This window comes from Hipposideros armiger, unplaced genomic scaffold, assembly GCF_001890085.2.
Source record: "Hipposideros armiger isolate ML-2016 unplaced genomic scaffold, ASM189008v1 scaffold_696, whole genome shotgun sequence".
In the NCBI taxonomy this organism is placed as follows: domain Eukaryota; kingdom Metazoa; phylum Chordata; class Mammalia; order Chiroptera; family Hipposideridae; genus Hipposideros; species Hipposideros armiger.
The window spans coordinates 229,279-256,438 of record NW_017732046.1 but is presented as its reverse complement, the minus strand read 5'-3'; the positions used below and the strand labels follow the sequence as shown (position 1 = coordinate 256,438).

The following is a 27,160-nucleotide window of genomic DNA, read 5'->3' as shown; positions in this document are numbered from 1 at the left end:
CTTTTCCCTAAGCCTTTCATTCCACTGTTACGTCTATAGGAAGCTAAGTACAATCCATTATATAAGTGATATTGAGTGGGGTATTACAAAATATAAATTTAGAAGTGAATGCTAATTTTCAATTATGTCTAAAGTGGCCAAAAAAATCAAACATGCAGAAATATAATCCATCATTAAAATATTCAGGCCTAATACACTAACAAAAGCCATATTTTTCTATTTAAATAGTGGAAAAACAAGTTTCCACATCAATATCTAAGGACCTACTTGAATATAACTATCAAAGAGTACTAGGCAAAATACATCATAGGAGGGAAAAACAAAATGTCTTTCTAGTAATGAGTGAATGCATGCCTTGATGAAGTCCGGAGGATTTGAGTTATAATAAAAGTAAAAGAGCTGATTTTCCAAGGTCCCTACAGAAACAAAGCGTTAAAGAAGGAAGTTATGTTTGTCCACTAGATACTATGTTGTCAACTATGGTAGCCACTAGCCACGTGTAGTTATTAAGTTTAAATTAATTTAAATTAAATTTTAAATGTAGTTCTTTAGTCACACTAGCCACATTTCAGTGTTCAATGTGGCTAGTAGCTTTCATGCTGTACTGCACAGATAATAAAACACTTCCACCATCACACAAAGTTTTGTTTGACAGCATGGCACTAGTTCTCAAAGGATATGGAGAAGAAAGTGGGAGAGGAGTCTGAAAAGACCTTCATTTAAGTTCAGAATAGCAAAGAGGCTATTTTTAGGATCAGAATACGTATTTTACTCACCTGAGGTACGGTAAGAAAACTTTTGATTTCTAAGAAGTGGTAAAGTAGACTGTTATCTTCTATTCTCAATAAACCATTTTCCAACAGATCCTACAGATTAAAATATATGCAGAGATGCATATATGGTAATCAACAGCTGTATTTGTTGACATTACTATGTATTTAAATTATGTTGGGTGCAAACAAATCTTACCAATCCTTTGCAGAAAACAGACTCTTCTGTTCTGGAAGAGAATATTAGAATTTATTACATGCTTTTCTAAATTGCTTTAGAATCATTCTTTATTTTAGGAAAAATACCCAAAATTCATTTAATTAAAAATTGAAATTTAAAGACTTTAAAAATATGTATCATTAAGGAGAAATTCTGTTAAAGAACTTAGTCAAAATTCTTAATCCATCTTTCATCTGACTTTTGATTTGGCTACTGACATCAAATCTGACCAAAATCAGCCTACTCAGGGCTTGTTTCCTGGTATTAAATCAAGAGATCTTCAAATACAAGTGCTAAGAAATCAATTATACCTATTATAATACTTTGTATTCCAGTTGATTAATCTGTAAAATCTTTTCGATTCTTTTCATACAAAAAAATAAGTGCTTTCCATTTGTGATAATATTTTTTTAAGTTTTACAATCATTGTGAACTAAATATTTAGGATCTGTGGCAAAAACTACCTCAGGGTCCGAGTTCTTATTCTAACCATACAAATGTTACGTTTTTGGCTCAATGACTAAACAGCTTGGAAATCTTAAGAAAATATCAATACATATTCTCATTGTATGAATATAACAGAAACTAAGTAAAAAAATATAAAATCATTAAGACATACATAATACAGAAAATTTACAGAGTTATAATAACTACTTGTGCCAGGAGACCCTTGGAAATTCCTGCCTTGTAGGCCAAGGCTTTGCACATTTGCCATGCTACAAATCTTCCTTCACCTGGGAAGAGATAGGATTGATCAACTGTCACTAGTGTTCCTAGAGGATAGTACTGAAAGGCACTGACTAATCTCAGAGATAAATTAAACATATTGAGTCGTCGGGAAAGTTATGACACATTTTTGCATTGAAAATCATAGAAAAATACGTCATGACTTTCCCAACGACCCAATATTACAGGAAAAAGAAAACAAAGCATATATAGTTTTGTAAAATTCTTAAATATCTGTCTGGAAAAATTATGCATACCTGTTACTTTGAAATTTTTTTAAAAGAGAAAGCTTTGCTTCTTAGCATCTCAAATGAGAAAAGTTGTTGAATGAGATCACTGTCAATAATCTAAGTTTTAAAAGGTGCAGCTCACAGATTGTGTCCATGAAGCAAAAACATGGATGAATTGCTCTTATTGACCACCCCTCCTTAGACGGAGGAGGCTACAGTGCGATAGAAGTGTTTTAATTTACCAACTTTTGAAATAAGGGATGAAACCTTAGAAGCAGATGATTTGAAATCCCCTTATAAAACATTATTTTTATATTATTTTGGGTTTACAATAAGAGATTGTTATAAAACCTCTATGCCTCACTTCTGTCTCTGTCGTGAACATCTGCTTCACTTTTTGTAAAATAAACGATTAATTAATTAGGGCCTGGCAAAGAGAAGGTAGTCTCCCCTTATCTTGTCAGGGACTATTTTAGTACTACTATTTAATTCTGAGATGCCATCTAAATGATCTTACCTTTGCAGAAATACTTCAATATGCCCCATATTAAATTGCAAAAGGTACGATGGGCTAAAATAGAAAAAAAACTGCATGTGTGTGTGTATACACACACACACACACACACACACACATAATTTTAGAAATTTTACATACATACTATTATGGGTTGAATGGTGTCCCCCTCAAAAATGATATGTTGGAATCCTAACCTCCAGTACCTCAGCATATGACCTTATTTCCTAACCTCCAGTACCTCAGCATATGACCTTATTTGGAGATAGGGGCTTGTTTGTTTTTAATTGGGGTAGGAATAGGCAGGAGCAGAACAGGAACCTTCCCCCACCCTGAAGGTAATCAAGTTCAAGTGAGGTCATTAGTGTAAGTCCTAATCCAACATGACTGAAGTCCTTATAAAAAAGGGAAACGTGGACAGAGACATGCATACAGGGAGAGTGCCACATGAACATGAAGGCAGACAGGAGGAGGCTTCTACAAGCCAAGGAACATCAAGGATTGCCAGCAAAGCACCAGAAGCTATAGAGGAGAGGCGTGGAACAGATTCTCCCTCACATCCCTCAGAAGAAACCAATTCTTCCCCTGACCTCCAGAACTGTGAGACAATAAATTTCAGTTATTTAAGCTATTCAGTTTGTGGTACTTTGTTATGGTAGCCTCAAAACTACATATTTTGCCATGTATACTGCGCTCCCGTGTATAACGCACACCCACGTTTTTAGCCCAAAGTTTCAGGGAAAACTTTCATTTACATTTTTTAATTCAAATTATTTGTTTACATTTAGGTACTTGTTTTTTTGTATTATAAAGGGATTTTAGCATTTACTTTTTAATATATTATGGTACAAGAAATTTTATATAACAAATAATTACAAAACACAAAAACAGATACAAGATACAAGAAATTTTATGTACTGGTAACAAACTTACGATATTTACACATCGTAGAAGGCCAAGAACTCTTTGTTGTTGCAAGTTTGTCGTAAATTCAACAAAACCAATTATCGTATTCCAGGGTATTGTTTTGCATATGGATATCATTATTGATTTCTAATTACACTTTTAACTCATAAGCATAAATAAAAGAATTAAAAACATTTATATAGATATAGAATTAGTACTGCCCATGTATAATGCACATCCTTATTTTTCCCTCACAAATTTAAGCAAAAAAGTACACATTATACATGGCAAAATACCGTAATATACATACCTAAGGCATTTTGGTGGTAGAGTGTGATTAAGAATATAGGCTCTGGGGTCAGATAGAACTGTTTGAATTCCAACTATCCCACTAATTAATTATATGATTTTGGGTGGTATCTTAACTTGTTTAAGCCTTTTATTTTCATCTGTAAAATGAGATAATGCTCTATTTCACAGGGTTATTATAAAGATTAGATAATGCATATAGAGCTATAGCATAGTGTTTAATACATGGTGAATATGCAAGTGGTAGCCATTATTGCAATATTTATATACAAATATATCCCAGGTATATTCATACATAAATAAACAGATGTACCCAAAGAAATACACCCAAGGCCTGCAAGACAAATACATAATCCTTATTACAGACCTCAAAGTCCCAAGGGTGTTATATTATAAAATTATATATTTATTTAAAAATAATTTGATAAACTTTATAGGAAAAGGACAAGATCAAGCTAATTATAATAGGAAGATTCAACCTAAATAGGGTGGTGAGAGAAGGCTTTCCTCAGAAAGTGACATCTGTGGATAAATGGTTCTAAGTACATGCAAAAGCCCTACAGCAGGAAGGTTCATGACACATTGGAACAAGAAACCAAAAGAAGGTCTGTGTTACTAGAGCCTAGTAAACAAGAAAAAAGGTGGTAGGAGATGAATCAGGACAATCAAGCAAGGACCAGACCATGCATAAGCTTCTCACGTGAAGGCATTTCATTCAGACTTTATTCTTTGGGCAATAAGAAGCCACTGAAGGGTCTTCATTAAGGGACTCTTAAAGCTTCACTTTCTAATGTGTTGAGAATGAGTTGCATTAAAAGGGATTGATAAATACCCACTCAGGATTATACCAGTAATCTAGTAAAAAGATGGCAATTTAGACTACCCCATGGGTAACTGGCTAGTTCCCTCCCTTATAACCTAAGATGGTCCCAACAGCTTCAAAACCAAGCCCAGTTTTAACACTTTCTGACACTTGACCCAATAAGTCCCTTACCTCTATTTTAACACTATCCCCTCCCCTTTCACTACTTGACTACTACTGGCTCTAACAGATTATAGGCAGCATAACTTAAAGACAGCTTTTGTTTATACTTAATTTAAAATGTATTAGTACACTAGTAAACATACTGGACATTAGATAAATGAGTTTGATGATATTGTTTTTAGAATACATGAATAAACCAAACACTACCTCCTACCTTAAGACCATTGGAAGCTGATCAATACTGATGCCCTGTACAAATACTAGATATGCCAGAGAAGCCATAGAGTCTGCTAATTGTTTGTCTTCTTCTTCCTCAAATTCAAGATAATCCCAAGTCCTCTTTTTCCTTCCATGATTAAAAATCATTTTGGGGAAAGGGTGTCCAATTGCTGATAAAATACCCTGTGAAATGGATAAAAAAGGAAGCTGTAGCAGACAGACACTAGTGCATCCCCCCACCCTCCCACCCCAGTCCAGTATTCACATCCTGTATAAGCCCCTCCTTTTGAGTGTGGGTGGAACCTGTGAGACTGGCTTCTAACCAACAGAATATGGCAAGATGCCACCCCATGATTAGATTATGTTATACACAGTTACATTATACACAGAAGTGAGGGAATTTTTGCAGATGTAATTAAGGTACCAACAGTTGATTCTGAGTTATTGAGAAGGGAGACTATCCTAGGTAGGCCTGACTTAATCAGGTAGAAGGTTTTAAAAGAGGGTCCAGGCCCTCTTTGTCAGTCAGAAACTCACCCCTGCTGGCTTTAAAGAACTGCCATGTTATGAGAGAGCCTATGGAGAAAGCTGTGTGGCAAGGAACTACAGGCAGCCTCCAGGAGCTAAAAGTGGTCCCAGCCAACAGCCAACAAGAAAATGGGGACCTCAATCCTATACTTGCAAAAAGGTAAATTTTGCCAACAACCTGAAGGAAGTGAATAGGAAGATGAAAAAGTTCTGGAGATGGATGGTGGTGGTGTTTGCACAGCAATGTGAATGTACTTAAAATTAATGCCACTGAATTGTATACTTAAAAATGGTTAAAATTGTAAATTTTATGTTGTGTATATTTTATCACCATTTTTAAAAAGTGCTTCAGAAAAAAAAGCAAAAAAGGAAAAAGAAAAAAAAGTGCTTCAGAGATATTTGAGAGCAATCCAAAAATGTGACATATACAAATATCATGAAATGATAGTTAACTACTCAGATAAAGAATACTCTAAAACAGCGGTTCTCAACCTTCCTAATGCCGCGACCCCTTAATACAGTTCCTCATGTTGTGGTGACCCCCAACCATAAAATTATTTTCGTTGCTACTCTATAACTGTAATTTTGCTACTGTTATGAATCGTAATGTAAGTATCTTCTTGTTTTCTGATGGTCTTAGGTGACCCTTGTGAAAGGGTCGTTCCACCCCCAAAGGGGTCGCGACCCACAGGTTGAGAACCGCTGCTCTAAAAGGACAATGCTGCACTGACCACTGTCTGCCTAGAGTGGGCAAGAGGAATACTGGTCAGCAGCATCAAAGGTTGAGGAAACAGTGTTGATATCTGAGGTCGTAGGGGCTCCTGTGTCATAAGAGAGAGAAGCATCCCTGCATGAGTGGAGGACTACAGTTTTATCTCTTTTTACTAAGGAGGGAAGGAGAGAGAAAGTGAGACTCAGGAAATATAAGGTCACTCCTATGCCTCTTACGTTATTTCTAAGTCTAGTATATGAGAACGCATCTGACCTTCAGAATCCAATGGAGTTCATATGAGTTTTGGTTCTACCACATACTAGCTGTGAGACACTGAATGAGTTACTTAATCTCTCTAAAGCATCAGCTTCCTTATCTAGAAAATTACATAATATCTATGTCAAATATTTACTGAGAAGCTCCACAAAAAAATTATAAGAAAGTTAAGGTCACAACAAACTACTATATAGAAGTCAAAAGGGAATGAAAAAAACACCTTAATCAGAATGAATAACTTCCACACATTCGCTTATTCAATAAATGCTTGCGTGTCAGGCACTGGGGCCTGACATTGTAGGGAATTATAAAGCCAAGTAAAACTTTCCCAGCCTTCAGGGAGTTAAAAATCTGCTGGTCCCAGATGGCTCCATTAGTCATTTCAGCACACAAAAAGGAAGCATGGAAAATCATCCTGTCACAAGAGTGCTATTCAGCTACCAGATGCTAAATATATACTGCTGTACTGATTTTCAAAGCTATCACACAAAAAGTTTACTCAGCCTCCAAATGTCTTCTTAATCATGAAGTTCCATTTCTTCATTCAGCCAATGCTCCATGTTTTTTCCCAGAGTAAGGTTAGCATCTTTAGAAATCCTCATATATAATGAGATTCTGCAGCGCTGGATATGTAGGGTCCACTGTGTCCAAATTAGGGCCTTCACTGGCTGTCCACACACCCTCCAGCAGCCTGGCAGGTATGTCCAACAGACCCAAGACGTACCTGCCACTCCACAATTTCTCATGGCAGCCTCTGCCCTTTCAGAAATGTTCCTTATGTGGCAGCCTTTGGGGCATTCAAGCAGTTCTATACCAAAATAACTTGTGCTGAGGAGGGATGGCTGAGGCCATCAAACTTAAGCACCCCACACTTACCTGTACAGAACAGAACACAGAACAGAAGGCATCTCCTCACTTCATCTCCTACCTGATTTCACGTTTCCTTCTTTACTGCTTTGTGCTTCCTCATTGCTGGCTCTTTCTACTTACAGTGTTCCTTGCATTGAGATCTTAGGAACTCTCCCCTAAACCGCAGCCTCTGCACAGGATGCTTGCTTGCTCTATCTTGCTGATTTAATTAAACATGACTGATTTCTGGTGGGAGCTGCTCAGCCGTGGGGAAGGGTGGTATGGGTAAAGGCTTAGGGTTATTTTGGTTCCTCCTGCACTCTCAAGCAAAAGCACATTATTCCTTTGAGGCAGATGCCATAATGCCCTTTATCTGTCCTTATCTCTAGCATATGCTGGGTTCCTGGTAATTTCTCCACATTCACAAATGATCTTGGCTTCCACCCTCTCCTTACAACATTCAGTCCCAAGGTCATACTCTGACAGTTATTAGTAACTGTAACCTTCCCATAACATTAATTTCAAGCATCCTTTCTTTAACCTCCGATGGTTTCAGCTCACTCCTTTTAGTAATCTAATTCCAATAACTTATCAACCACACCAGGACCTACAATCTAGTGATCCCATCATCTTTTCACTCTCACATTTAGTTTGTCCTAACTTCCCTCTTTACCCAGCTTCAATTCTACTGTCCATCATTAGTCATTCCCTTGCACACATGCTCAATGCTCCTGCCCATCCCTTGCTTTGTGGAACTCACACAGTTCTCAAAAGCCCAACCTAACCAATTTTTCTCCAACGCTGCACCTGCATTCGTGCAGATAAACATGGCTAAAGAAAACCCACAGCCACAATTATGGCTCGAACTTGAAATTCACGGCTATCAATCTCAAGTACATACTTTTCTGTATTTAAGATTCGCTCCTTAATATAGAATCCCAGTACATAAAATACTCTTGATGCCTAAAGTCGAGTTGCTTTTAAAATAAAATGTACTCATTTCTGGAGTTATTTTGAGAATACTTATCATGAGCCTTAAAATTACATTATTTGGCACAGAAATTCCACTTCTAGGAATTTAACAATTAAAGAAATATGCAAAGATTTGGTTAAAAAGATACTTATCAAACACTTAACAGTTAAGACAGAAAAGATGAAGTATTGTAATGAAAAATTTGAAAAAAAACTGTGAACTAAACAGCACAGTTTAAATACATTATGCTAAATCTATACCATGGAATACTATTAAGCCAATGGAAAAATATTCATAGTATGCTAAGAAAAAGTACATTACAAAAGAGTATATAATACTCTGAAAAAATTTATATTATGTAAATGTTTATTTATGATTATAAAAGCATAAAAAAAGTCTGGAAGGTTCTAATATTTATATTTGGGTAATGAAATTATTGCTGTTTATTTTCTTTTTGTTTATCTGTGTTCTACAAAAAATACATATTGCTTTATTAATGAATGTATCAATTTACATGCTCAGGTGCAGTGCATGAGAAAACAGGAGGATAACATTTTAGATTAAACAGGAGGATAACATTTTAGATTATAGCAGATTTTATATCAGATTAAATTAGCTGTACTTACTATTATTTCAGAAGCAAAACACCTTAAAGGATCATTTCCAGCTTCTTCAGACTGTTCAAGGAATTGTGCTGTCAGCAAAGGGCATTTCAAGCTTTTGAAACAACTAAGGTATAAGAAATGGGTAACTATGAATACAGCACTTCCCAAATATAAAATACCTAGTTCTAGAACTATATTTAAGTTAATTTTACATGAAAAATAACATAGCACCAAAAAAAAATGGCTTGTCAACTGGAGATGTCTAATCCTTCTTACTAGTAACGGGGAGAACATGAGAACACGTTGCTAGACTCGATGCGGTGAGATTCACCTTCATGTCTGGACTATACCAATGGATACTGAATGTTTGTCTGAGGACCAGTGCTAGTCCACAATGTAGTTTTCATTAGTTCAAGAAAAAAATGGGACAATGTAGTAATTTTTTCATAAAGTTGTATTTGCTTTATTTAGAAAACCAAATTTTATTCTATGATGAAGCTTTTCTTATTTCTCCAGTTAAAATATCTTTTCTTTCATGAAATAATGGGTTTTAGAACTAGTAAAAAAAAATTAATGTCCTAACCTGACAGAGTGGAAAGCTAACAGTAGTTTTAGTATCCAAAATTTAAAAAATACAATTATTGGTCAATGTTATTCAATAATCTAGTCGAGCACTGTCCAATATAAGTATAGTACAAGCTCCATATACTATTAAAAATTTGGAAGTCACATTAAGAAAGTAGTAAAAAACAAGAGAAATTAATTTTAGTAATTTATTAACCCAATATATCTAAAATATTACCATTTCAACATGTTATCAGTGTAAAAAATTATTGAGGTATTTTAGTATTTTTTTAAGAACAAGTCTTCAAAATCCAAATGTAGTTTACACTTAGAGCACATTTTAATTTGGACTAGCCATATGACAAGTGTTTAAAAGTCACACTGAACAGTACATAATCCATCTATAGTACCCCTGGAGTGAATGCTACTGGGTACTTGGCTATTGTTTTTGCAGTCAAGTTGGATGTTCAATTCTGTTCTGTGTTTCTTCTGTTTTCACTTTCAAAGGGAGAGTAAAAACACAATTCTCCCACAGCAAGACCAAATGCTTTGAGTTCACCCATCTATTTCCCCCACTTTTATTCACTTACTATGATGACTAAAGGCAATTCATAAAAGGATATAAATTAAACAAATGGATTTTTGTTTTCAATTTTAATAAATATCATTGCCTCATTAAATGCTCATGTTACATCAACTGAACCCTATATTCTTTTAAAATCAAAATTTGAAACTAGATTTATATTGCCATTGCAAACAAATAAAACAAAGAAACATGGGCCGACCAAGTGGCTCAGTTGCTTAAGGGCACGAGCTTTGAGTAACAGGGTTGCTGGTTCAATTCCCACATGGGCCAGTGAGCTGCACCCAAGCTAAGCTACCGCTGAGCTGCCAACAGGTGGCATGATGACTCAGCTGGTGAGAGCACGTGCTTCTAACAAGGTTGCCGGTTCGACTCCCACATGGGATGGTGGGCTGCGCCCCTTCCCCCACAACTAAGATTGAACACGGTGTACCTTGAGCTGAGCGGCCACAAGCTGCAGACAGGCAGCCGGATGGTGACTGGACTTGGAGCTGAGCTAGCTGCGCCCTCCACAACTAAGATTGAAGGATAACAACTTGGCTGTTCCCCTTCCCCAATTCCCCAATAAAATCTTTAAAAAAAAAAAAAAAGAAAAGAAACATAAAATAGTTGAACTACAATTATTTAGGTCCGTATGTCCGTTGTGAAATGTTCTTAAAAATATACTTACAATTTAAGTAATTCATCCTTTAACTTTTCATTTTCCAGTGAGTTTTCTTTGTCACCAATGACTTCTTCCACAAAAGGCTTAGTGAACTCTATTAAGGCCATGCAACACTGACAAAGTCCGTAGTTATCTGTTTGTATTTGTTCTTCTGAGTATGGAACAGGAAGGAGACACAGCTGACTCCAAACGGTGGACAATGCTAATCCAACTGAATATGCCTTGTTGCTATGAAGTTTCTGTATCACTAAAATAGAGACCAAGTTGTCACTTGAAGTAGCCTCATCAAGCACACTAAACATGGGACAAGAAGTCCAGTCAATGCAGAATTATAACACTTTTTTTTTTTAATTTTAAGAACTGTGAAAAAAGGATGACATATCATAGCTTAATTGGCAGTGTTTTTTTCATTCTTAGAGGTAAATAATGAAGCATCTTACAGCCATGGCACTTGACAAAATATGCCATGAAATCTTATTTAGGTATGTTTACAACAGGTTGCACACTTACACTTTTTTCCATATTTTTTGGTTGCCATAAGTATAAAATAAATGTTTTGTAAACTATAAGGCACTGTAAAAAATGGGAGTTAATATTATTAGACTTTTCTTTCTAGAAAACTGAATATTTCACAAGGTACAAAGCTGCTGAGCATTCACATTTAAAACAAATTTATTTTGATTTCTGATTTTGGGCCCTTCTAGCAGACCCTGGATTATATGTAGGTCCTAAATTAAAAAGTAGTCTCTTCCTTGGTTGCTAAGGTCCATTACTTACCAATACTGTTACGGCACTCAGCCATGGAGCCTATTCTTTCCACACTTGTTTTATTCTTCAGTAGTACTTTCGCTATTCTCAACCCTCCCAAGGCCGAGGATGCACCATGCCCTGCCTGATACTGCTTTTAACCAAGATACAGGACTACCACAATGCTATCAGACTGAGTACTGAGTACTGCAGATACCACACTACCCTTTTAAAAATGTTTATAAGGAAAATTCTAGATATAAGTTGCAGATAGGAAGGTTAGACAAAAAGCTATAGGTTACAACATAGCACACAAAAAACAGAATGACAATCTAAAATATTTATTGGGTACCCACTGAGTCAGGTATTGTCATCTTTCTATGAACAGCAGGATTCAAATTGGCACTATTATTACCAGTTTAAGCAGAGTACTCAATAATCAGTCATAAACTTTACTTTAGTATAGTGTTGACATTTTGGAGTAATATCAAAGCACTTATACAGATAAAATAAAAAAACATTTAGATATCAACGTACTCATTACCTGTTTGTAATGGCTGAAGTAAAAGAAGAATAATTTGGGATATCTGTTTTCCAGAGGGCTCTTCAATCAGTTCAAGCAAACCCAACAATAATTCCTTTGGATTACATAACTATAAAAATATTCACAATTGAACCTGTTTAATACAAGTTGTATTTAAAGCCACATGATTACTATTTTTAAAAGAAGGCATATACTGAGAAAATATAATTATTTTTTGCTTAACAGTAAAACACCTCATACAATTGTTAAAAAAAAATACAACAGCAAAACAGAATCTGTGATTGTCAAATCACTGTAAAACTAAAAAGAAGCAAGAAGTCAAAAGTCAAAAGGTCTGTAATGGACAACTACATTTTGGAGGTTTAAATTCCTGGCTAAAGAAAAAGTTAGAGAGATGGGAAAAGACAGCCTGATCACCAGAGCTGAGGTTTCCTCTGAGTGTTGCCTGTCTATTCTGAAGGCTGCCTGGTTTTCCAGAGCTTCCAGCATGTGGACCTTCTTTCACATTGTCAGGGTGTTGAGATGAGTGCAGTCTCTTGCCCTTCCTGAACAGGTACAACTTTGCACTGCCTTCTGAATGGCCATGTTATCACCTCACTTACCTGATTTTTTAAAAAGCCCTCATAGTTAATAACATGTCGATGGAACTGCCTCTTTCCAAGTATGTACTTGTGTCTATTTGCACTAATCTCTAAGTAGCTTCTTGTAATGTAATTTTTTTTCAGAATTTATCTTTCTTTTTTTTTTTTTTAAAGATTTTATTGGGGAATGGAGAAGAGAGAGGAACAGTGTTGGGGAGCAGCCAAGTTGTTGTCCTTCAATCTTAGTTGTAGAGGGCGCAGCTAGCTCAGCTCCAAGCCCAGTCACCATCCGGCCACCCGGCGGCAGCTCGCCGCTGCTCAGCTCAAGGTACTGTGTTCAATCTTAGTTATAAGGGAGTGGAACTGGAAACCTTGCTGCTAAGAGCGTACGCTCTAACCATGAGCCATCCAGCTGCCCTTCACAGCTCGGGTCAGCTCAGCTCAAGGTGCCGTGTTCAATCTTAGTTGCGGGTGGGTGTAGCTTACCATCCCATGAGGGAGTGAAACCGGCAACCTCGTTGTTAGGAACACGTGCTCTCACCAGCTGAGTCATCCTGCCACCTATTGGCAGCTCAGCTCAGGCACAGCACACTGGCCCATGTGGGAATCGAGCCAGCGACCCTCTTGCTCAGAGCTCACACTCTTAACCAACTGAGCCAATCGGCAGGCCCAGAATTTATCTTTGTTAATCATCATTTTTTACTTATAACTCTATTAACCTTTTACCAAGAGTCCCTTTCTAAAGTTGTTGATCACAGCTAATCTACTTCCTATTCCTATTTTCACTGTGATCACTTGCACTCTAGGTTTCTCATATTCTTATAGGGAACATACCACAGAGGAAAGAACACTGAGATTGATTCTAGTTCTAACGTTGCCAAAAGATCAGTATGGCTTTGAACTACCTCTCTAAACCTTGAATTCCACATCTATACAATAAGCTACTTATTAAAAATAGAGCTTTTTCAGTCTCTCCTTAGAGTTTCTGAATTAGTGGGTCTGAGATGAGGTTAGACAGTTCTTTACCCAGAAAATTCGGGGAAACTAAAATGGACTTGCCCATCCAATCAATAAGGTTAGGCCTTTTCTTCAAAGAGTTCCCTCCTGTATTTTCATGAACTAGAAGCTTTCTCACCAAAAACAAGCATTAAACATTAAACGAAATTATAAAATACTACTGTGTGTTGTAATAGAAGTTTTGTTAACTTACCTTTATCAATAAATCAAGCATCAGAAAATATTTTCTTTTATCATCTTCCTTATTATTCCATAAAAGGCATCGAACAACAGGACCAACAAGATTCCAGCCCATGTGCTTGATGATGACCTGAATAACATTTTCAGAGTAAAGTAAATACTGCCATCTATGGGACTCTCACAGTGAGCTTTCTTAACTTGGAGGAGCTTAGAATTTCCTCTAAACAGGAAAGATGAGGCAAGTCCAACAATATCTCACCACTGACTTCTCAAGGTTGGCTGCTAACAGATAGCAACATTTTAAAATCGTTTTTAATATTTTCACTGAGGAAAGGCAAATGGACCTTCACTTTTAATCACGTAAGCTGGTCTTTCCCGGGACTTAAACAGTTCTTCTATTTCCAACAAGAAAATGAATTTGCTTACTATGAACAAGTAGTTAATTTTCATGGAGAATTTTGTTCCTCTGACTCATAAAAAAATCCAGCCAATGCTCATGAACCTTTTAAAAGTTCCTTGGAGAATCTCTAAATATACTATAATCATGTAACTTATGTAAAAGGAGAGGGTGCCATTTCATTAATTTTCTCTCCTACATACAAGTTACTTCTATGTTCAAAGATATTTCAGAATGCTTACCACACAAGTAAAAGTTTATAATTAGTGATTCACATTCATTAACGAAACCACTGATTTTCAAAACTATCAACAATATACTCCACTTCTCTGGCCTGTATTCTACTTCAACTCATCAATATTTATCAAGCATAAACTATATCAGGTCCCTAGAATATTCTAGGGGCTAGAAATAAAGCAAGGAACACATCAGTCAAGATCTCTATCCTCATCATTTACATCTGAGGTTCATTTGTTTAAAAAAAAAACATCTAGGAAGAAGTTAAATAGGTACAATACCCACTCCATGACCCCAGTCTTAGATAATAAAGGTAGAGTATAAGGTATAGCAGAATAGTCACTTCCATCTGGGGAAGGCAAGAGAGATTTCCCAGAAGAGGCAATGGCTAAGCTAAGGCTTCTTAGAGAAATAGACAAGTTTGTTTGTCATAGATAGGAGGAAAATACATTCAAGGCTCTGTAACGGCAATGTGTAAAACTGTAAGACTTAACATGTCCTAAAGAACTAGCAACAGAGTATGTTAGGGTACGTGAACACATGGTTTACAAAAAAGGAAATACTATTTGTTTACATCTTTGCTCTTTTATTAACTGGATAGTTTAGTGTTAGTCTTATTAATCTGCATGAGCTCCCTATATGTTAATATTTATTTAGGTGTGTTTATGACAAATAATTATTTGGTTTTTTGGTTGTCCTTATATTTTACATAGCAAAATATACTGATTTTTTATTTTGTCCCTTTTCTACTGCTTTTGTCTAAAATAGATTTTCCCCATTTAGATTTATAAACATTATTTAAATTTTTTCAAAAAGGTATTTCACCATGCTTTTTATTCAATAAGATTTACATTGGAAACGTGGCATAAAATGAAGACTTAAATTGATTTAAAAAAAACAAAGAGCAAAACAATCGTGCTTTTTACCTAATGGGACCTCTGAACATTCTTTATGCACTAGTTATTTCTTCTGCCTGGCACTCTTCTCCCAGATAGTCCCATAGTTTATACTCCTGCTTCCTTCAAACTTCTGTGCAATTTCACCCAACACAGTCCAACCCCCAACTATGCTTTATTTTTCTCTATGGTATTTATCGCTTTCTAACATACTATGTAATTTATTTATCATGCATATATCTGTCTTCCTTAACATTTAAGATCCATATGCGCAGTGATTTTTGTTCACTGCTGTATCTATTCCCAGCATCTAAATAGGTGTTCCACAAATACAGGTTAAATGAAGTCTATTACTTTTAAGCATAGCAAATTATCCTTCCTCCAAAGATTTAATGTTCTGTTCTGTTTTATTCTATTTTTGTGTGTGGCTTGGATTTTAATATTTAGGTCTTTACTAATCAGGAACTTACATTATGTGGTTCATTTTTTTTCAAATTATTACACTAAATATTCCACCATTACTTATTAAATAAACCTATACTCGCTTTTAAAAACTAATTCCTATGAGACTCTACCAACTAAGCAATTCTTTCCCTTTTGACCCTATAAGTGATTCTCTGAGAATAATTAACTATAAGAGAAATTCCAGATTTGAATAAGATTTTGCATATCTAAGCTGAAAAAGAATTTTGGTAAAATATTTTACAAATGTAATCTCAGCTGAAAAGAATCCAGTCATATAAATAGTGAATTTATATAATGAGGAAGGCGAATAAATATTGACTATCCATAAACAGCTACATTGTTTAGTTTAATATTAACTACCTTACAGGGTAAGATTATCATCCCCAATTAACAGATGAGAATGCCCAAGTTTAGAGCTTACTGACATGCCCAATGTCCAACAACTAAAATGTGGCACAGCCAGGATTTGCATATAAGTCTCTCCAGCTCCAAAGCCCACGTTTTCCTCGCTATACCAACGGCTTTCAATAGGGACAATTTTGTTCCCTACCTACCAGGAAATATTTGGCAATGTCTGGAGACATTTTTGATTGTCATTACTAGGGGGGAGGATTGCTATAAAATATCAAATACAGTTAGTCCCCAACTTACGAACGAGTTCCGTTCTGGGAAAAAGTTCATAAATTGGATTCATTCATAAGTCCGACAAAGTGAGTCTTATGTACACTTCCTAGCAGCCCCTCCACATCACCACTGCTTTTCCTCTTGCCTCCGGACATCCTGGGCTCTGATTGAGCACTGTACTACTGTATACTATCGCACTGTACAATAAGCACACAGCAGCACAACGGTGACAATGTCTGGCAGACACATGAGCTACTTCCGCGATTTGTTCGCATCTACGAACGTTTGTATTGCGAGGTCTGTTCATATCTGAAAGTTCGCAACTGGAATGTTCGTAGGTAGGGAACTTACTGTAGTGCCAGTGTTGAGAAACCCTGTACTATAAGTGTCTTAGGACAAACTACTCATATGGCTTTCTTAAAAAAAAAAAAAAATTTACATAAAGTAGATTAATAGTAAATTTTGATCAATCTTGATCATGTAACCTGGCAAAAAAATAAGTTGCAGTCAGTTTTTAGACAGTCTTATCAATATCTGAACCTCTGAATTTAGCAGACCACACATTACAAAGGTGACTCTCAAGCTATTAAGACTAAGCCTCACTATGCTTAAATCTACCACAATCACGTAATCTCTAATAGTCATGCACAAATCTACATCTTAATCTCCTAGTTCTCTACTGAGCTCCAAACTACTTGAATTGCCTGCTGCATCTTAAAATCACCATTTCCGAAGTAAACTTATTTGTTCTCCTTTAGGAAACGTCTCTTCTTAGGTAAAATTTTTCTGTTTGGGATGTTATCCTCTCAGAGGCTAGAAACCCAGCCATCTTTGATGCCTCACTCTCTCTCACCCCCACAATCAATGAGTCCCCTCTTCTAAAACTTCCTTGCAAGTGCTACATGGTGCTCACTGGAGGCAGAGCAGAGTGGATAAAAGCGCTGAAACCCAGCTACACAGGTCTGAATCCTGGATGTCACATAAAATCTGTTACTTTGGGCAAGTCACTTATCTTTCAGTGCCTGTTTCCTTACCTACAAAATGAATGTAACTGTAGTACATCATGGAATTCTGAAGAGGCTACGTAAGTTAACAGGTGTAAAGCACTTAAGACAGTATCTGACACATAGTAAATACTCAATAAATATTAGCTATTATTAATTTTATAGTAAGGTACTTTGAAAGCTTTATCCTCTGAGAATGCCATTGGGAAAAAAATCAAGAAGTTAAAGAAAACATTACATTTATTTTATTTTGGGCTACAAAGTTACAATAAACACATCAAGAACAAATGTATTAATGTCCTAATTTTTCTAAAAAATTTTTCTTAAATAAAAAAGGAATAAGCCCTTTAAACTACTAAGAGATTCTGCAACAATGTGTAATTTAAAAGTTTTAGGAATCTCCCAAACACAATAAAGGTATCCTGCATATTATCACAGACCAGAATGTCTAGATTGTGATAGCAAGAAAGAAAACTTCTGCAGAAATAAACAGCACCTATAAATGAAGAGTGTGTTCCTGTAAAAGAAGATGCTCTTCCCTTGTGCAAGAAGTGGAGTTGAAAGACACAAAATTTGGTAGTGTTGCCAACACCATGTCTGAGAAATAACTGTTTCTGATCCCCAAAAGATCCTTTCCCATTGTGGAGAATGATTTCTCAGACAATCGTAGCCGGATCATATTGGCCAAGTCATCCAGCTTTCCCGTTCTGATTTTATGTATCCAAAATATTACCGCACCCTTTTTCGAAAAACTGGGTGCATCTTATACAGTGGTTGTAGATTTCAAATGCTACAGATGGAACTGAGGACGAGGCAATACATGAAGACAGTGATTTGTCATCAGACACAGATGAGAACAAGCTAATGGTTGGGAGTTTAGACAGTGATGAGGAGTTGTATGAATTTTATGAAGAATAAAACTTGAGTTCAATAACTTTATGTAATACATTTTTTTTTCAAACTTCGGGCCCCAAAATTAAGGTGCGTCTTATACATGGGGAAATATAGTATATACCCAAAATATTATCTTATTTAACATTTGGTTTCGATATGCATCTGGCTAAAGGAACAGAATGTGTGAGCACCAAAAGTTAATGTAGTCTGCCTGATACTTATATTTCTCAAGGTAAATTAGTGATCCAAATGCTTCTTGTGATGCCTTAACCAGATGTGACCCCTGCTCTCCTAAAGCACTTTACTTATTCTTCAACTATAGCACTTATTTTACTTATTCTGCCTCCTTATTGCTAGTTGTTTACATGTTTATCTCTTCCACCAGATTATGAGAGTACCTTACAGTATATAGTCCTAATTCTTTTTTTGTTTCCCGTTTTCTCCTGTGGAAATTTAAGTGAGTTGATTCTTACATGTTTGATGAATAACATCATGTGGACATTCTCTCCTAGGTAAAGACTGAAAAGTCTGCACAAAGATTATACTTACCTTATTCTTTTCATTTTGAATAATTTCTAGTAGCTGGTCTATGTGTCCTTCATCTATGCATCTTTGGCCTGCTACCTGAAATAGACCAAAATCCTCTTCTTTGAAGTCTTGCTCTTCTAGAATTTGCTGACAAAAACCAAACAAAAGCCAAACATGTTTAGGCAAAAAAAAAATTCAATAACGACTTGATTTATTTTCTCTCTCTGAAAAAATGGAAATCTGTTTAAACTGTAAGTTACACATAAACATATGTATGAAAATTAGGATCAGCCTAATAAATACTTGAATGAATCATCTTGAAATCCACTATGTCAAAGAAACCTTTAATAAGGATCAGGATTAAAAATTTTAAAGGCTATTTAGAAAAATATGTCATTTGGAGAAATAATCCAGTTGCCTTCCTGCCCTATTAGTATTTATACATAGGTAAAAAAAAGCAAGGATTAAAGAAGATAAACAATTTGAGTGACCACAAATATAATTAAAAAGCATCTATGCCCGGGAAGGGACGAGACAACATAAATTGGTAACTGCAATATTGCCATAGAGATATGAAAGACAGTTTGGGGAATATAATCAATAATGTTGTAAATATTTTTTAGGGGGGTCAGATGGACTCATGTCTTGTTAGGGAGACCACTTCATGGACGGTGTAGAGGCTTGACCACTGCACTGTACACCTGAAGCTGACATTGAATAATATTGTATGTCAACTATAATTTAATATATATATGGTCACGGGATGTGGAGTATAGTGTAGGAGTGGAGTCAAGGGAATTGTAATAGATATGTATGATATGGGGGGGCAGTTAATGGGGGTGGAGGGTAGTCACTTTGTGAGGCATGAAAAGTATAACTATTGCATTATTTTGTACACCTGAAACTAATAATAAAAAATAAAATAATCAATAATAAGATAACAGGAAAACTTAAGAAAAACATCTATGCCTTTCTCATACTTTGAGAGATATGTAACTTTACAAAAAGAAAAATGACTTACACATCTGTTTATTACGGATTGAAGTTCCTCCACAGCCATGCCTCCTTGTTTTTCCTAGTTTTGAGACTGAAATGTACTAATATAAAACACAGTTAACTATCAGAGATATTACATTGAAGTATTAATAAGTGATCTTTTATTCTGACAAATTATTAAATACAATAAAGAAAATGTAGTTTTAAAGCTGAAATATTTTTACTGACAGTAGTATGTTAACCTAAGAAAATAAAAGTCTACTTTAAAAAACCTGTTGCATCTTTTAAAGTTTTCTTAAGCATAGTTTTGCTTAGTGTAATACTGAAAGATACACCTGGAAATAAAAACCTCAAGAGCACTCCCATGAGGATCGCAAATATGGACTACATAAAGTGCATTGAAAAGGCAAAGGGTTTCATTTCTGAAAACATTTCCAAAAGGTGGGCCTAAAATCAGTTATAATCAACAGATTTTGTATTTTTTAATGTCCTACTTGACAAAAATTGAAGTCAACACAACTCACCCAGAATGGGTGAAAGTTCAGATGCCCTCCAGCCCCAGTGAGACCAGGGCATTTCCCGTAAGAGATGAGGTACCCAAAATCAATCCAGTCAGTGAGATCAACCGGCGGCGTTCAGGAGAATGCCGTTCCATCCCCGCAGGGCATCGTTTCCCCCAGCTTGAAGGCCCGGCACCAGCTCCGCTGTAAGGGCGCGGGTCAGCGGGTCCTCACTGCAGCGCACTCCAGGGCGGACAAAACCCCAGCGCGCGTGCGGGCGGCATCCAAGGGAAGCCATTTCTCCCGATTCCTGCTAGCCGTGGCGTTCGGGCCCCACCACTTCGCCGGGCCTAATTGGCCTGCGGCGCCGCATCCTCCGCGGCTCAAAGCCGGCAGCGAGCCCCCGCCGCCTGGGACCTGCCGCTGCGTCCACTTACCCGCCAGGCCTCTTGCCGGTCTCAGCGTCCTCCTCCACCACCTCTGGCCGCGTAGGCCGCTCCGAGCCCCGCCCCACTCTGGTCGGCTCCGCCCCGCGCTGCGCCAGGGGAGGCGGAGCCTCGGAGAGAGACGCTAGAGTCGCGCTCGACGGTCTGACGACGCTCTCCATGGCTGAGTCGGTCTGGCAGCCCTCCGCCCGCCGCAAGGCCGGGGCCCCCCGAGCCCCCCGAAACGCCTCAGGTAAGCAGAAGAGCCTCTTCCCGCGTTTGGACCCTGAGAACTGAGCCCCTACAGGGTTCCAGATTAAGGCGCGCGGGGCGCTCCCGAAAAGCTTCCCTGGGGTAGGAGATCTTCGGGGGCGGAGAAGGCCCTGAGCTTCCCACCGCGGTCCTCGCGCCCTCTGCGAGAGACCTTCGGCCGGACCCCCAACTCTAGCGTTCCAAGATTCTCCCCCAGATGGCCTCTGAGGGAAAGGACAGTAGAGGCCCTGGGAGCCTAGAGCTGAAGCTGCCAGAGTAGACAAGTGACCAGGACGGCGTCGGCCGGCCGTGTGCGGCTGCCGGTGAACCTAGCATTGGTCTTTCCGTTTGTACTGCTGCTTTGGTGCCCCTGTTCTCTGAGGTATTGGAGAACCTCCTCCACTCTTGCCAGGGAGTGAACATTTGAGGGCCGGAGAGAGGCTACCCCTTAAAGTACCCAGATCTCAGATTTTCGGGAGTACTTAAGTATGCATCTAGGATACAGGAGAAAATTCAATCCCGAAGGAGATACATGTTAAACAGGAAAAATTCGGGAATAATTAATTTACAAAAACAAATTGGATTCCCGTCCCATTTCATTTTTTTTTAATTTTTTTTACTGTCTCTCCTATTTCATTTTAAATACTATGTGGAAAAGAAAAAAAGACGGTATACAGTTTATTTGGGCAGGAATCTGTCCTATAACCTAGTGTGTGTAGACTTGACCAACTTTTTTTTTTTTTAAATTTTAGGTATTAAACAGAGAAGTGCCTTGAAACAAGATGCTTCTAAAAGGTATGAGTACTACTTGTTCAACTGCATTCACTTAGCTGTTTATGTCATGTTAATTGAACCATTTTTGGAAACAATAATGGGTGCTACTTTAAAGAAAATTCTTATGAGACGGGAATATCTGGGAAGCACTATAAATTCTCACATAGACTGTTACATTCCCCTACTCCATGCTTTCAGAAAATCAAATCAGACACTTTTAGGTTGCTGGTGAAGGTATGAGTATCTTTAGAAGGATGTATATGGGAATAAACATTCCTGAATTAACCAAGTACTCCTTTTCCACCTCTTTGTATATACCCTCTTTCTCCTTTTTATGTTTTATATGCCAGAGACTCCAAAAAGCCTTTTTCTGTTCCTTGTTTACATCATGTCTATATTTTCAACAAAAAGTTGCCCTGTGCTGTCTCTTGGCTTCTCCTAAAAAAGGCAAGGTTTATCTTCTGTCGCAAGAAGTTTCTAGAGTAGGAGTAGTCCATGAGTATGATTAAAAAATACGTATCTATGATCCATCATGTTATGAAGTATTGGCTTTGGCCTTAATTTATTCTTTCAAAAAGTATTTTCTGAGTGTAAGATATGCCAGACTTGTGTTAGGCCCTGAGGATATGGTTTTGAACAGAATAGACACAATTTGTCTAGTGGAACTGAGAAATACCAGTTAAATTATCAAAAATAAATACATAACTACAAATTGTGGTAAGTGTTATAAAGTAGGAGGAACTAATAACTGGAGTCCAGTTTAGCTGGAGTTTGGTAGGGAGGACGTGGGTTTTCAGGGAAGGACTTTTCAGAAAGTAATAATTAAGCTGAGGGCCAGCCGAGTGGCGCGTTGGTTAAGAGTTGGCTTGAGACGCCAGCTCTGAGCAGCAGGACTCCGGTTCGGATCCCACATGAGGGCCAGTGACGCTGCGCCCTCTGCAGTTAAGATGGTAAACAGCAGCTGACCTGGAGCTGGACTGCCGTGAGTCGCTAGCGACGGTGTAGGCTGCAGTGGGGCTGGCTGGCAGCGGGCATGCACTTTTGTGAGCTGCCGTGGGTGGCCGTCCAGTGGCTGGCGAGCTACTGCTCATCCGGGAAGAATGCAATGATAATACCAACAAGGGCCAGTGAAGCGATATCCTCCACAGCTAGACTGAAGAACAAAAACTTTCTGTTCCCCTCCCCCAATTCCCCAATAAAATCTTTAAAAAAATAATAATAATTAAGCTGAGACCTGAAGGCTAAGTAGATATTAACCAGACAAGAGTAGTGAGGAGAGACTTCCAGCCAAAAATGGCAGTGTGTGTGACAAGAAAGGTTTGGTCATTTAGAGAAAGGAGAGATGCCCAGGGTGATGTGCCAGCATTCTGAGCAAGGGAAGAAAGGAGCATAGGAAAAGGTTAGAGAGACAGGATTCCATTCATACAGTACCTGGTAGGCTATGGTGAGAAATTTAGATTTTCTAAGTGCAAATGGAAAAACTTAATAAAGTGATGGAATTTAAGTTTCAGAATGTTAAGATATTATGGATGGTGATCTTCTGGGAATCAAGAAATTGGATGGATTTGAGATCTGTTTTGGAGAGTACAGGCATACCTGGGAGGTATTGTGGGTTCAGTTCCAGACCACCACAATAAAGTGAGTTGTAATCTTTTTGCTGGTAGAGGGTCTTGCCTTCAATTTGTAAAAAATGCAACATCTGTGAATTGCAATAAGGTGAAGCACAATAAAACAAGGTATGCCTGTACTATTTCCCTGTGGAGCAGAATGATTATACTGACTTGGCTTTAGGAAATACTGCAAGAGTAAAGGTTACTTAATATTGATAATGATGGTAATTTGCAACTCTCTTCAACACTGATTTGACCACAAACCTGAGGAGATTATATTTTATTTTGAGCAGATCATCCAAGATGATGAAACAGTTAAAAGTCCATGGGGGTAACCAAATAGTTGTTGAGGGGAGTGATCCTTTATAAATTTATTACAATTGCAAAATACTTCTAAATTCAATCCAAGTAAATAGTTTTAAAAGAGAAATTAAAGAACTTTGCAAGACTATAAAACAATTCCACTCTTCACACTAAATTTTTCATTTAAAATATGTTAACATGTAATGGGTATATTATGAAATAAATTGATAAATGCTTTAAAATGTTGTCACATTTAACCCTAACATGGTAAATATCGGCAGATATAATGTACATAGACAAAAGCTCAAATTTTAAAAATATGAAGGAGAGCTGAGACCAAGAAGTTTGAGAACCGCTGCTGTATATACCACACTACCTGTCATTATTTCAGGCACAGGGCCACTGTGAGACAGGGCTATCCACGGGAAGCAGCTGTAGGTATCCATCAGTTAAGAGGAGTGTGGCTGTTATTAACCTTTTTTTTTTTTTTTAAGATTTTATCTGGGAATTGGGGGAGGGGAACAGCACTGGGGAATCCGGGAAGGGGAACAGACAACTCGTTGTCCTTTTGTTCTTCAGTCTAGTTGTGGAGGATGTTGCTTCACTGGCCCATGTTGGTATTATCATTGTGCTCTTCCTTGCTGAGGCTGATTGGTCGCTGGCCTCTGGACGGCCACTCATGGAGGCTCTTGGCAGCTCACGCTGGCTGTTGGCCACTCATGGTAGTTTATGGCAGCCCACTGCAGCAGGGGCTGTAGCCTACCCCATCACTGGCGACTCACGGCAGCCCAGCTCCAGGTAGAGCTGTTGTTCACCAGCTTAGCTGTAGAGGGCACAGTGTCACTGGCCCTCATGTGGGATCCGAACCAGGGCCCTGCTGCTCAGAGCTGGCGTCTCAAGCCAGCTCCTAACCAACATGCCACGCGGCTGGCCCTGTTATTAACTATTAAATCAGCAATTCCTAATGCAGGTTGTGTATTGTCTTAGTACATGATATAGCTTTTATTGGTAGGAAGCAAAATGAGAAAAATAATGTTTTTTATAAAGCTAAATATAGTCAATATAAAGAGCTGCCTTTTAGTGTGTTCATGTCTTATACTTCTTTGATATAATCATGGCCTTTATGAAATGATGGGCAAATAGGTGTTAGTTACAAATTTATTCTTGTTTTAGTGTCCCTACTTGTCTCTAGTTGGCAACCCTGTGTCAGTCCTCCAAATTGTTTTTGTAAATCATTGTTCCAGTCTAAGGTTTTGGAAGTCATGAAGGTAGGGAGAAAAGGTGAGTACATTCTAGTTCCACATATGACTGTGATTTCTAGGTCCACATATGATTGCGAAGTCAAGGTCCAAGAGGCTAGCAAAGGTTGTTCTAGTAGGCAAGTATCAATAGAAACCAGTACAGAAAAGGAGCAATTACATCACCAAGGTAATTGATATCTATGGTCCTGTGGCAGTGATTCTCAGCCCTGTTGCACGCTAAGATTATCTGGAGGACTTTTAAGAAAACACCAGTAACCAGGCCCCATCCTCAGAGATTCTGGTTTAATGAGCCTGCACTGGGACCTGGGCATAGTATCTTTTTTAAAAAAATCTCATCAAATGATTCTAATATGCAGCTAGGATTGAGTACCACTGTCCTAGGGCCATTGTTTGATCTGATAGGCTGTGGTTTTTGTGTTCTTTAATGTGTGGAGCAAGCAAAGGCTGACAGAATCCCATTGGTGCCAGGACAAGGACCAGCCCTATGAAGACTGCTGTTTTCCTAAACCACACAGTCATATCGATATAGTTATTTAATAAGACTTTACAACAAAAGTAAGTAAACACTTCTTAGTGAATATGACTGTCCTGTGAAACCGAGCAATCTGTTAACATTTGAGACTTGAAACAAATAAATTACTTGTAAGAACAAAGTTGTATTTTTCCTCTGTAATCTCTTATTTCTAAGGATTTCAGAGAAAAGCCTCCCTTTTTTTAGGTACACACAGAAGTCATAGCATATAAATTCTAATTGGCAAAAAGATTTCACCTCATTTTCTTTTCTATAGGAATTTCTTAAGTTCTTCCTTGTGCTCTGAGTTCTGGAAATCAAATAATCTAGGTTTTATGGCAAATGTTCTGTGTGTCCAGTGCAACAAGTAGCTTGTTTCCTTTTTGAAAAGTATTGGATCAAAAGTAATAGCATTGGGGGTGGCCAGTTAGCTCAGTTGGTTAGAGCGTGGCGCTGATAACACCAAGGTTGCTGGTTCAGTTTCCGCATGGGCCACTGTGAGCTGCACCCTCATTAAGAGAAAAGAAAAGAAAAAAAGTAACAGCATCAAAAACCCCACAAATTTAAATAGCAAAATAGTAAGTTGTTAGTGTTGTATTTTAAAACAGAAAATTGGCTATGATAAAACTTATAAGTAGAATAATTTAAAAATTTTAAATAATTCTCTTTTAATTTTAGGAAAGCAGAGCTAGAAGAGACTGTGAGAAAGAAGACTGAGTTTGAGAGAAAAGCTCTACATATTGTTGAACAGCTTTTAGAAGAGAATATTACAGAAGAATACTTAAGGGAGTGTGTATGTGTTGACAAATTATTACTTCTGTAGTATAAGATCTTTAAACCTGTGCAACATGAAACTAACTTACATTATTGAAATCTTTTAATCTGTAATTAGTCACCACGTGCAGGTAACATGCTATATCATTCATGCATTTTAAAATAATCTATTATGCATTCCTTGTATAATGACTTTAAATGCACTAATGAAAAATAACATGCATATTTTACCCCTTAATTGTAATTGTTTTAACCGGTCTGCTAATATCACTTCATTTCCATCATTTGCACTAAGGACCCCAGTGTCATTTTCCATATTCTATATGTTGTCCTATTTTAGTAACAGAAGATTATTATTTTTTTAATATAATTTCATTAATTTGTATATTTTAAAAACCTGAAATACAGATTTTTTTTATGATTGAACATATAACGAGAATTATAATCTGCATTAATTTTTTTGTTCCTTAACGGCTTTATTACATTAAAATTTTGAATGGGTAGTTCTATTATATCATCATAATCTATAAGAGAAAAAAGAAGTGGAAAATTAAAACTCAGAACTTCTATTGCAAAAATAATTCTTAGTGTGGCTCAGAGATTTTTCTAAACAAAAGGATAATAGATATGACAATATTTAAATTTATATAGGCAACTGCATCAGTATCTGCCTACATGATGACTCTAAGAAGATAAACACAATCTAGGAATGCTTCATTTGAAACAAATACCTTATATCATTGTCAATAAAAAGTTTTTTAGTTCCTGCAAAAACAGAAAACCTTCAAAAATCTTAACAGTTGAGATTATTTGAACAGGAAGATGTCAATTGAAAAATTTAGTGTTAGCTTATAACTATCACCTCACCATTTTCCTGTACAGTTTTTTCAGAAGCTAGAAGATTTTACACAAAAATTTTTTTAAAAGTCACAATGACACCTTTGATGTACTTTGTGATTTAAGACTGTGCTTTAAAAATAGGTAAAATGCTATCTTATTATTTTTT

General features: G+C 37.2%; 2 protein-coding genes across 9 annotated transcripts in view; one reads left to right on the top strand and one right to left on the bottom strand.

Annotated features, from left to right (window-relative positions):
- Positions 1-20,775, bottom strand: part of GLMN (glomulin, FKBP associated protein) — a 35,415-nt gene extending 14,640 nt beyond the window's left edge. Inside the window, exons 1-12 of one of the 7 annotated variants that reach the window (XM_019626978.1) lie at positions 20,681-20,775; positions 19,769-19,844; positions 18,769-18,894; positions 13,716-13,832; positions 11,925-12,033; positions 10,640-10,880; positions 8,844-8,946; positions 6,139-6,228; positions 4,875-5,062; positions 2,464-2,517; positions 970-1,000; positions 777-866 (exon numbers count right to left, since the gene is read on the bottom strand). In XM_019626978.1, coding sequence (XP_019482523.1) covers positions 777-866; positions 970-1,000; positions 2,464-2,517; positions 4,875-5,062; positions 6,139-6,228; positions 8,844-8,946; positions 10,640-10,880; positions 11,925-12,033; positions 13,716-13,832; positions 18,769-18,894; positions 19,769-19,807 — 1,188 coding nt within the window. In that variant the 5' untranslated portion in view covers positions 19,808-19,844; positions 20,681-20,775. Of the gene's footprint in view, positions 1-776; positions 867-969; positions 1,001-2,463; positions 2,518-4,874; positions 5,063-6,138; positions 6,229-8,843; positions 8,947-10,639; positions 10,881-11,924; positions 12,034-13,715; positions 13,833-18,768; positions 18,895-19,768; positions 19,865-20,267; positions 20,649-20,680 lie in introns of those variants that run through there. The other 6 variants (XM_019626981.1, XM_019626980.1, XM_019626979.1 and 3 more) reach the window with 6 other exon arrangements.
- Positions 20,776-20,805: 30 nt separating this feature from the next.
- The window catches only part of RPAP2 (RNA polymerase II associated protein 2), an 83,070-nt gene continuing 76,715 nt past the window's right edge, over positions 20,806-27,160 (top strand). The window contains exons 1-3 of one of the 2 annotated variants that reach the window (XM_019626986.1): positions 20,806-20,921; positions 21,673-21,715; positions 26,059-26,173. In XM_019626986.1, coding sequence (XP_019482531.1) covers positions 20,849-20,921; positions 21,673-21,715; positions 26,059-26,173 — 231 coding nt within the window. In that variant the 5' untranslated portion in view covers positions 20,806-20,848. Of the gene's footprint in view, positions 20,922-21,672; positions 21,716-25,303; positions 25,425-26,058; positions 26,174-27,160 lie in introns of those variants that run through there. The other variant, XM_019626987.1, reaches the window with a different exon arrangement.